The following is an 11,941-nucleotide window of genomic DNA, read 5'->3' as shown; positions in this document are numbered from 1 at the left end:
AAATGAATTTTTCTGTATGAAACTGTGTATTTTAATAATGAAATGGAGATCTTTTTTGAAGTTTAAAACTTCATTTAATTTTATGTCTTATAGGGTTTATATGGAGTACAATATTGTATAACTGTATTAATTCACCTGTAAACCTAAAAATTTACAGCCAATTTTGAAAGAGAAGCATCTTAGCTCTGGAAATTGTTATTGAATATGTCAATGCTGTTGTAATGAAATGCCTCTTCTAATCATTTGGTTATGAAATAAATAATTTTTAAAAAATAATGCATGAATACATACTTGTAAAAACAATAACTTGCCTTATTTCTTGCAGGTGCACAGACAAGGTTTACATTTGAGTTACCAAATCACAGACTGCGTTTTACTTCAAAAGTTTCTGCAACAGATATGTCAACTATTCCTCCTTCTGCCAGTCTTAACCTTCCTCCCGTTACTATGTCAGGGAAATATATAATGGAAGAGCATGATAGCTACTCAGATCAAGTATGGAGCATAGATGAATTACCTTCTAAACAAGGGTACTATTTACAGGGAAATTATCTACGTTGTGTGGCAGAAGTAAGTTTACTTTCTGTAGTTTCAAGTCTTCAAGATTTAGGTACCAAAATATGTAGTGATCCAAACTTTGAAAGTTAAGTGTTAAACCATTTGTTCCTAAACAAAACTGATTTACTGAATCAAGAGAAAGGGAGAGAGAGAGAGAGAGAGAGAGAGAGAGAGTGTGTGTTTCTTGCTCCTATTGTTTTATTGAAGCGTCCTTCTTGAAAAAATACACTGGTTATCTTTGAATTTAAATTTATTATATTTTATGTCCATATTGGCAATATTTTCAAGGCTTATTTTATTATAAAAACAGAGGAGACTGAGTCTTTCAAGATTCAGTTAAACAATTATTAATTATAATCTAAAGGTCATGTGAAAAGATAAAATAGATTAACAGACTGATTCTTTGCCAAAAAGCTGGCACATTTGGCTACCTCATTATTTTTTTCACCTTACATACAGTTATCAAAAGCTTAAGCACAGTAAGAAAGTTCTGTGAGGTGTTTGATAGAGATATGATAGTTGGAGGTCACACTTAAGTGATGTGCCTTCCCTAAACTAGACTTGCTTTTTAACACCCAAGAGTTGTGATTTCTTTTTGTTTTGTAATTCTGTTGTCGTTGTTGTTGTTGTTGTTGTTGTTGTTATGTGTGTGTGCATGCATAGTGTCAGGAAAGGAAGGGCACAGGTGTGTGTGTGCCAGAGCACACATGTAGAGGTCAGAGGACACCTTTTTTTTTCATTGAGCTTTTTAAAATTCATACATTTCCCAGTCAAATCCAGACCCCCTCCTCCATCCATGCCTCCCCCTACCCCCCACCGAACCCTATGCGTTCTGCCTTACATTCTGAGTCTTATTCATTCAGGTGTTTGTAATCAAATGTCCTTCAGTGTAAATGCATCCACTGGAGTCTAGTCAGCTTTCTCCTAGTTTTATGTGGGTTCTGAGGATTGAATTAGGTCTCCCAGTTTGCATCGACATGCTCTGTTACCCACCAAGTCATTTCACTGGCCCAAGAGTTGGGACTTCAGTGGGTGAAAAACAAGTATATTCAAAAATGCACAAGGTTCTAACAAGTCAAAGATTTACTTTGGAGATTTCATATTTCATTTTTGCTTTCTACTCAAAGAAGTAAGTGCCCCAAGCTCTAGATTGAGCAATCCTATTATTAATGCCTCATTTAAAAGAGAATAATTCTAAGGCAATGTATTGCATAGTTCCACATCTATATTAGACATTAAAAAGAAGTAAACTTTATAATCCAGGAAAAACATTCCCGGATTTAGAAAAACCTTCAAAGCATCTCAAAGCGTTTAAAGTTGTATTCTTAATTGAGGATTGCCCATTTTAATCAGTTCTGCCCTATTTATACTACTCTGTAAAATAAAAATGCTCAGTGCACTTATGTTTTTTTGTGACTTATCATCATAGATGCCAAATCTAATTTGTTCTTTCAGTTTTTGATCAAAATATGAACCATATCAAAATGAGGAATTATTTGGCCGTATAGATGCTTGATTCTATCTTTCCTGTAATAGTCACTTCAGTTACAATCTGTTTTCTCCTTCATCACCTGTTTATTAACTAATTCCTGTCAGAAATTAATGCCTTGTACTAATACATAACACATATTATATAAAACTAGATTAGATATCTCTGGCTTGGTAATTCACTCAGATGTAATCTTGAGAGTTACAGTGTGCTGTTTTTCATTTTTTGTTTTTATTTTTAATTGCTATATCTTTAGTATCTAACATAGTTAATGGTCATTAAGTAATTGAATTAAATCTATTTGTCATGTTTATCCATGGTTCTACAGTCACAAGAGTAATCATTAAAAAATTCACTCTTAAGGTTTTAATCTTGAAATTGACAGTGTATGTAATAAAAGTATAACTGTTTTCAAAAGCTCTCTCACACCTCATTGATATAGTTTTTTAGGGTGCACATCATTTTGGGAATGGTCCCTATCATTGTCAGATCAGTAAAATCATAGGGACTGAATATGTTACAGTCTTTTTCAGTGCATTATTCTCACATAGTATGTAGATAATTACCGCTTTTTCCCATAGTTTTGAGTTTAGCTTTAAGGAAGAACAGTACAAAACTAGTACATTCTGTAGTAATCTAACACTCTGGTTTTGTTTGTCAGGTTGGTTCTTTTGAACACAATCTTACGACTGATCTTCTAAATCACTTGGTCTTTGTACAAAAAGTGTTCATGAAGGAAGTGAATGAAGTAATTCAGAAGGTGTCTGGTAAGGCATGCCAGGTGTTTGGAGGTGCAAGTTTCCATTCTGATTTGTTCCATGAGGCTCTGTGATCTGAAACAAAGCCTGATGACCTAAATATAGCAAAATTAGGTAGACTGTGTCGGGGGAAGGGATGTCTACATGCACACTCCTATGAGTGCACGTTACAGAGGCCAGAGAAAAATATCAGTGGGGAGGGGGGTGCTTGTGTGTGTGTGTGTGTGTGTGTGTGTGTGTGTGTGTGTAAATGCACATGTCTATAAGTGCACATAACAGGGGCCAAAGTAGAATGTCATGTATCCTCTTTTATTTTCTTCATCTTAATCCCTTATGGGCCTTTTATTGAACCTGGAGCTCAGTTTTTGGCTAAGCCAGAGGCCTATCAGTGTGGCCACTCCTGGCTTTTATTTTGTAGCAAGGGCTCTTACCCGTTGAGCCATCATCTCCCCAATCCTGGATAAATATACCCATTCATGAACCATAAAAGTAGATTAAAATTTACTTCATAATTATTTTGATTAATTTTTTATATTAGCATACGGAGTACTTAGTTTCATTATGACATGTTTATGCATGTATGTCATTGTAGTTTGTTTTCGTTTGTTCCCCTCCCCAGTGCCTTCCCCACCCCAGCTTCCTTTGTTCCCCTGACAGGTTCCTCTCCTTCTCCCGTCTGGTCCTCCCTTCTTCTTTCTTATAACATACTCAATTACATTTCCCCCTCTACTTATAAGATCTGTTCCTTCCTTCCCATGATTCCCTTTCTAGTTTATTGTTTTTACTTACATAGAATAATTACCATTTATTCATTATTTAACTGAGCAGTGATAAAGACTCTATAAAGAACCCCACGGTCCTTACTCAGTCACATAGGGCATTGTGTTGGTTGTACTACTGGTTACTATATAGTCGTCTGGAACCTTCCCTTTACTATAGTGCCATGGCAGAGGCTAAGAACTTTCTTGTTTTAAAACAACTTTTAGTAGTAGTATTCTAATAAGACTCCTCAAAAATGAAGATAACTATGCCATATAATATTTCTCTCTAGAACATCATGTAAATTCTATATTTCTTTGAAAATATCTTTATGTATAAATTCTTTATAAGCTGTGCCTCTGTATAAAAGAACATATAATCCATTCAAATAATTTATACCCAGAACTTAGATGTAACTCTAAGTTATATAATGAAGAAGTTACTAAGATATGTAGAAGTAACAGACTTAAGGAGCTTATACTTTCATTGGGAAGATCATATATTTATACACATAATACAAACCTTTAAACAAAACATGAATGATTGAGAAATATTAAGGAGAGCAGATACTTCATGGGTATATAATCATTAAGGACTTCATGGAGTGAGGATGATTTGAACTAAAGCTTAAAAACATTTACTTTTTGATGGCTGAGTACATTTCAAAAGACAGAAACAGCAAGAAATTGGGAGATAAAAGCATCCTTATTTTCTATGAGATAAGAATTATGGGAGTTTGAAGAAACTTATGAAGACTTGCCATGGTTGTGAGGAGGGTGTTGGAGACGTGACTGAAGATCATGAGCTGTATCATGAAGCAGCATAGGAGCCTGACCAAGAGTTCAGGAAAACACTTAAGAGCCCACTGAGATACTGCTTACTTAAGGAACACACTTCAGTTGGGTTGATATGTATGAGAACAAGTAAAAAATAGAAATGTATATTTTTTGTACATTTTAGTAGAAATTTCAGTGTATACATATATTCAAAATGTGTGTATCTATATGTATATATATATATAGGATTTATTTATTTTTATCATATGTGCGAGTATTTTATCTGCATATATGTAAATGCAGTGCATGTGTTCACTGCCCACACAGGCCAGAAGAGGACATCAGATTCCCTGGAACTGGAGTTAAGGATAGTTGTTAGCCACCATGTGGGTGCTGGAAACTGAACCTGGGTCCTATGGAAGAGTAGTCAGTGCTATTAACCACTGAGCCAGCTCTCAAACCCCCTCAAAGTATATATTTATTGTAATATATATTCTGTAGATTTTTGACCACTAACCTAAATTTTAAGAGTCAATAAAATATTAATTTCTCTCTTAAAAAATTTGCTTTTAAAAATTGAATTCTTTATTCTTTTGATGTATCTGTGGTCTGTAGTAGAAGAACAAAAAATTCCACCTCATATTCCCTGAGATGATGCTAAGCTCTAAGCTCAACATATGTACAAAAAGAGAAATCATTTTGAGGTAGAATATTTAAAAGTTAAACATGTAGAAAAATATTCAAGAGAAAAACAAATAGAAATAGAAGTTAAATGTTAAAATATTAGCATATTACTTCCTAAGTACCACATTTGCTGGGCATAAAATGCTCTGTTGCTAGGAAATTACCAACATGATCCCATGCTACCAGTGTTTTTAATTTATGGGACAAATATTTACTGTGATGCTCTTTATCATTAGCACATACTACCTTATTTTTCATTTGCCACAAGTATATTTTCTGAGATGTGTAATCACATACTTGATGCAGTTATGTATCTAGTACACTTGATCTTAGCCAAAAGACTGAGAAGTGATAATACTTTAATTTTTTTCATAAGATGTTCTTAATAAGGGTCTGGAGAGATGGCTCAGTAGTTAAGAGCGTTTGCTGCTCTTACAGAGGACCCAAGTTCAGTTCCCAGAACCCACATGGCAGCTGACACCCATCCTTAACTCTAGTTCCAGGCGATCTGAGGCCCTCTTCTGACCTCTGTGGGCGTTGGGCATGTGCACTTACACGCATACAGGCAAAACACCCACACACATCAAATAAAAATACTTTTGAAAATGTTATAATAAATTTCTAGCAAAATTATCCTGTGTTATATAACCTACCTCAGTGAACTGTCATTTGGTTAAAGATTGCAGTTGAAGATTGAATTGTCAGTAAAAAAGGAAATACCTGTTTTACTGGAGTGAGGGTTTTTTGGTTAATTTTTCATTGAATTTCTGTGTATCTCATATGGAACATCTTAATCATAAAGATGATTAAAGATGATATTCCCTTCCCTATTGGCAACCTTCCATAAACCTCCCCCCCCAACACACACACACTGGTATTCATTCATTTTGTCATTTGTGTTAAGGCCTATTGTGTCAAGTTAATGACCCTAGTTGATCCACTGAGGTCTAGTCAGCCAGGTCTATAGTGAAGAACCTTTAAGAAGATCAGCTTTTTCTCACCCAGCAGTAATCAGCTACAAATAATTCTTCAGCTAAGATTGGGGCCTGCTGCCCATTTCCACAGTCCTGTGCTAGTTCTTTTTATGTTTCAGTTTGCATGGGTCTTATACATACTGGCACCATTGCCATAGGTTCATATGAGCAAGGTCCCAGGAGCTTGTAGGACTCTATTTTCATATGGTCATGCACAAAATAGTTATATTTTTTTCCTGATACCAAAACTGCTCCAGTTCCTCAGTATTTTAATTTCTTCTAGGTGGGGAGCAGCCCATTCCTCTTTGGAATGAACATGATGGAGCAGCAGATGGAGATAAGCCTAAAATTCTCCTCTATTCCCTGAACTTACAATTTAAGGTAATATTTTCATAATAATAATACTTTTAGGATGATCTTTCCAGTTAATTAATATACGTTTGTCTTCGAAAATATGTATAATTCTTAAATTACAAAATAGAAAGTAAAAATAAACTAAAGCTTTATTTACTCAAGAGAAAAAGCTTTAAAAATAGTTCTTTTAATATTCTATCAGTGTTTTTTTGTTTTTTCTTATGGCAGTGCTAGGCTTTGAGCCTAGAGCCTCACACATGCTCAGAAAGTTTTCTTGCTATGTCCCCAATTCCTCTGTTATTTTTATATAGGCATACATTTAGGCATTTTGCAAAACTTTTAATAGCTTTCCTACCAGAATATTGAGGTCAGTAGTTATAACAATTATTTTATTGCTCCCTTCTAATGAATATTTGATTTTCTAATTAATTTTATAATTTACTATGCAGGAAATACTTTGTGTCTTTGTTCAGTTAATATTTTAAGGGCTGAGATTTAGCTTTGTGATAGAGCAATTACTTAGCATGTGCAAAGTACTGGATAAACTGGGTTCTCTCCATAGCACCAAATATTGGGGGTGAACAGCCAAAAAAAAAAAAAAAACAACTATAATGCTTTAATTGGAATTTAATATTTCTAGTACAAATATTAATAGTTTTAGATCTAGAAAACCATTCTTGCCAAATAAATAGAATTATTTAACCCATGTATACTTTAAGTTTTAAGTACAAAATACTAAAATGAAATTTATTAACTCAAAATCCTACTAATATGACAGAATTAAAGAGTATTTGCCTTAAGCATATCCTGTCCAGGACTATACATGCTTTAAAACATAACTATTTTATTTATTATATGTTGAAAGATCACATTTGAGTAAGTCTGTATTGATTTAAGAGTCTTTTGTTCCCTCTTGCTGTGTAATCTGCTAGGGTATTCAAGTAACAGCCACAACCCCTTCAATGAGAGCTGTGAGATTTGAAACCGGATTGATTGAATTGGAACTTTCTAACAGACTTCAAACCAAAGCTTCACCAGGAAGTAGCAGCTATCTGAAACTATTTGGTAAATGCCAAGTGGATTTAAATCTGGCATTAGGGCAAATTGTCAAGCATCAGGTTTGTATGGAATCTGTTGATATTAGCACTGTTGTTTTGAATTACTTTATGTGCTACTTTTTTTCTTTTTTCATCTTTGAGACATGGTCTTCTATAGCCACAGTTGGCCTGGAAGTCACTATGTAGACCAGGATGGCTTAAGTATTTTTCCTTAAATTTCTTAAAATTTATGTTGCATATTCTAACAAAAGCTCTGTTAGACCTTTATTATTCCCTTTGCTGTCTCATTGAGTATTTTGACTGCCTACTATCAACAGGTTAGTGCAAGGACAAACTTGTGAAACTCTACCTAGAATCTGCATAAGCATTCCCTTGTGTGGAGCTTTTTTGTTTTGTTGCTGTTTTAATTTGCTAAGCATTTTTTATTCCATTGTCTTGTACTAACATTAGTCAAAACCTAAAATGTTAATATGTTTATACCGTTTTTGTAGAATATTTAAAATTTTCACATTAATAATGTCAGGCATGTAAAATTTAAGAAAAAGACAGCAGTTAATGAGATTCTCTAATAACTTGTGTTTGGGCAGATGCTTGCCTTTCTGGTGGTGCATGCCTTTAATCCCAGCAATTGGGAGGCAGAGGCAGGTAGAGCTCTTGAGTTAAAGGTCAATCTGACATTCCAGGCCATCAAGGCTTACATCGTGAGACTTTGGATTCCGAGTACTTTTTGTTGTTTGAATGATTGAAATTAGGGGAAATGTATGTAATTCTTTTGAAGAACAGCCATTAGTAATGTTTAAATTGTTTTACTAAAAAAAAATTCCTTTTTTGATTCTATTGAGTTTTGAATTTTATTTTAGGTTTATGAGGAAGCTGGTTCTGATTTTCATCAAGTTGCCTATTTTAAAACCAGAATTGGATTAAGGAACGCCCTTCGAGAAGAAATCAGTGGCTCTTCAGATAGGGAAGCTGTGCTCATTACCTTGAATAGACCAATTGTTTATGCACAACCTGTGGCTTTTGATAGAGGTAAGATCTTCTAGGCCTTAAACATGCTCAGGACGCGTCTCCTGTAGTAGTGTAAATGCTTGACAGCTAAATGTGAGCATATAAAAACAGCTTTTATTCCCTGTAGTTTTTAAGTCTCCTTTACATTTTACAGTTATTTTTCTTTCAAAATAAATAGGAATGTTTGTAAGTTCAAGTTTCAATATAAATACTAAATTTTTTGTTTTAGATAATCTCATTTGCAGGGGGCGTGGGTTGATTCATTTATTCTAAAAACATTCCGAGAACCTAGTCTAGTAAAAAGGCACAGAAATAAACTTGTAAATAGAATTAGAAATGTTTGTTCTAGGATCTGAGAAAATCTGTAACTTTCTATGTTTTTTAGAGAAGAAACAAACCCTTCAGATTCAGCTTTAGATGTGGGTTGACCAAGGACATAAGCAAATGAGAGGGTTGTCATTTACCCTCTTTCTCTGGGGCCTAGAGCAATCTTAGTGTGTAGTAAGAACTAGGTGAACATTTGTCAAGTAAGAGAACATGAATGAGTATGTCAGTACAAGGTCTAAGAAAATGCAGCAGCAGCTTTCAGAAAAGGTGGTAGGAAGAAGGCCAATCAGGTAGACAAGCTAATGGCTCCATTGTTTTCAGAGGCAGTGGGGGACACTTTTAAAACCATTTAACTTTTCAGTAGGCAGTCTTAGAGCTGCTCGTTAGAAAATTACACTTTTAGCAGTGTTGTTAATAACATTTTATTTTGCTAAATCCTGGGCACATGCTTTGCATCTCCAACTTTACCAGTCTTTAAGCAGCCTTCACCAGCTTCTTAAAATGCTGTGGACTCTGGGAGTATGTGGCATCATTCTTGCTTTCCACTTCTGTGTTCTCCCCATTTTTGTCTTGTCTTGTTTTTAGGCTTCTACACACTGCTCTGAAGGGAAGATTTTATGTCTTCAGCCCTTCTATCTGAATCACATCTTTTAGATATGTATTCCTACCAGTATTTAACTCTATTTTAAACAAATGTTGGAAAGCAGTAAGGGTAAACTATACAGTTAAGGTCAAAGACCATATTTGTTTGCATTTGTTATATTACCCCAGTGCCAAGTGTGTAGTTGGCATTCTGCAGTGTTAAATGGATGAATGAACCTGTGTTTTTGTTTTTGTTGTTGCTGTTATGCAGTTGCTTCCTTTCTATTTCATTTTTTTTTTCTTCATAAAAATTATTGACTATATCTTCTTAATTATCTAATTCTGTTACGACTCTTTTCTGGGAGTAATTTTTATTAATCAAGGTTTTGTAGATACTGAGATTTACTTACTTGTAAGTCATTTCTACCTGTTCTTAATTTGCAAAAGCTGTGCTGTTTTGGCTGAATTATAAGGCTGCTTATGACAACTGGAATGAACAACGAATGGCTTTACATAAGGATATCCACATGGCTACGAAAGAAGTGGTAGACATGCTCCCTGGTATCCAGCAAACATCAGCCCAGGCCTTTGGGACTCTTTTCCTCCAGCTGACTGTGAATGATCTGGGAATTTGCCTCCCTATAACAAATACTGCACAGGTACAGAAAAATTAAGGAATAAATTTTATTCTAGGATTAAAAAACAGATATTTCTACAGTTAATTTCTAGTAAAACAATATATAACTTCAGCAAGGAAGAACTCCTTCAGCTATTACTCATCTGTAACTGGATTTGCATGAGACTTTTCTTGAAGCACTTGGAATGTTTCAGAATAGTGATTAGATTAATAACCATTTAATAACTCCTAATTTTAAATTTTGGATTAGTCTTATGTATAAAATGGGGAAAAATGGGGCATTTCAAAATGTGGTTTGTTAATCTCATTTGTAATAATGGCAGGGAATTCCAGATTGCTTATAAACCGATGTCAACTAATAGTCATGCAACTTCCAAGTTATGTGTATACCTGGATAAACAAGAATGTTCTCTTCATAATTTGGGACCAGTTTTCGGGAATGTATATGTATATGGCAAGTGTTGTTGAGCAAGGAAATGTGATCCTATGAGGACCTATCAGGCCAACAATCCAAAGATCTTTGTCTCATTGTTACAGTTTTCTGTCAGTAAACTTTTGTGTTCCTTGAGTATCACTTTTAATATTTAAATATCATGGCAAAGACACTAAATCTGTGAGCAGAATCAATTTGTCTTTAGGATTCTATTTGGCAGGACAGTATGAAGAGAAACTTGGGGCTCAGGAAGGGCAGTGTTGTTTGTGTCTCAGGAATTGAAACCTGGCAGCCTTTTACTGACCAAGACTTAGGAAGACCATACCCCAGAAGTGGGTGTCATTGTAAGAGTGCTCCCCACAGCTAAAACAGAGGCCAGAAACACAGATAATTAGCCCTTTGCATGTTAAAATGCCTGTTGAAAATGCTTTTTCACTTGAACAATTTAATTTTTAAACTAAATTATTTTATAATGAGGATTTCTAGACTTGAGCCTTTTCAGATTCTCATTCTTATGGATTTGTGAAGATTTCTAAGTTTAAAAAGCCACCTTTTAGCCGGGCGTGGTGGCACATGCCTTTGATCCCAGCACTTGGGAGGCAGAGGCTGGCAGATCTCTGTGAGTTCAAGGCCAGCCTGGTCTACATAGTGAGCTCCAGGAAAGCTGGGGCTACAGGGAGACCCTGTTTCAAAAAGACCAAAAAAAAAAAGTCACCTTTTGCTTTATTTCTTCTATGATACTTTGCAGTCTAATCACACCGGAGACCTTGACACTGGCTCTGCTCTAGTGTTGACCATTGAAAGCACTCTTATCACTGCCTGCTCCTCAGAGTCTCTGGTTAGCAAAGGACATTTCAAGAATTTTTGTATCCGTTTTGCTGATGGCTTTGAGACATCCTGGGATGACTGGAAACCAGAAATTCGTGGTGATCTAGTAATGAATGCTTGTAAGTGTGTTTTATTTTCTTCATGAGGCTTTTATTTTAAAAAACAAACGAAAATGTCTCCAATTTGATAAGTAAAGGATGTCCATATGTAGGAATGTTTTTAGACTTTGAATAAAATACATCTTTAAAAAGCTATAGCTTCTGTCATGTGGGTAAGTCAGAGATACTTCTACACAATTGAGGCTTCCTGATTTTTCCTGTAGTTGATGCATAAATGATAAGACAAACCATCTTTGCTTCATGGATCTTGAATGAAAGAAAGTAATAACCATGTAAGACCCAACTCACCAAACGTAGAACAGATTGTAAATTTCCAGGACTAGAATTCCAGCCTTAATTTTTATTGACAGTTTCTAGGAATTCAAAATGTCATTTGTGAATTCTTCCAGTTTCATGGTGTTCAAGGTTGGGTGTAACTTAAGCTGTGTTACGAGTTGATTTGAAGATATGAAGGTTTGTTCTTTATTTTTAGTATTTTAAATACAGCAAAAATACTAAAGCTTCATCAGTCTTAATAATGAAAAAGTATACTAAAGAAGTTAAAAGATGGTGAACAGAAATTCTTCAGCCAATCTTTTAAGTCAAATACTCTTAAGG

General features: G+C 34.8%; 1 protein-coding gene across 13 annotated transcripts in view; it reads left to right on the top strand.

The window, feature by feature from the left end:
* The window catches only part of Kiaa1109 (KIAA1109 ortholog), a 249,263-nt gene that overhangs the window by 169,793 nt on the left and 67,529 nt on the right, over positions 1 to 11,941 (top strand). For all 13 annotated transcript variants that reach the window (XM_029554131.1, XM_029554129.1, XM_029554128.1 and 10 more), the window contains 7 exons: positions 326 to 570; positions 2,709 to 2,814; positions 6,282 to 6,379; positions 7,285 to 7,470; positions 8,271 to 8,439; positions 9,775 to 9,986; positions 11,146 to 11,344. In XM_029554131.1, coding sequence (XP_029409991.1) covers positions 326 to 570; positions 2,709 to 2,814; positions 6,282 to 6,379; positions 7,285 to 7,470; positions 8,271 to 8,439; positions 9,775 to 9,986; positions 11,146 to 11,344 — 1,215 coding nt within the window. The remainder of the gene's footprint in view (positions 1 to 325; positions 571 to 2,708; positions 2,815 to 6,281; positions 6,380 to 7,284; positions 7,471 to 8,270; positions 8,440 to 9,774; positions 9,987 to 11,145; positions 11,345 to 11,941) is intronic.

The sequence above is a fragment of the Nannospalax galili genome, unplaced genomic scaffold, assembly GCF_000622305.1.
Source record: "Nannospalax galili isolate Female #2095 unplaced genomic scaffold, S.galili_v1.0 scaffold64, whole genome shotgun sequence".
NCBI lineage: Eukaryota > Metazoa > Chordata > Mammalia > Rodentia > Spalacidae > Nannospalax > Nannospalax galili.
This window is presented reverse-complemented; position numbering and strand designations above follow the sequence as displayed.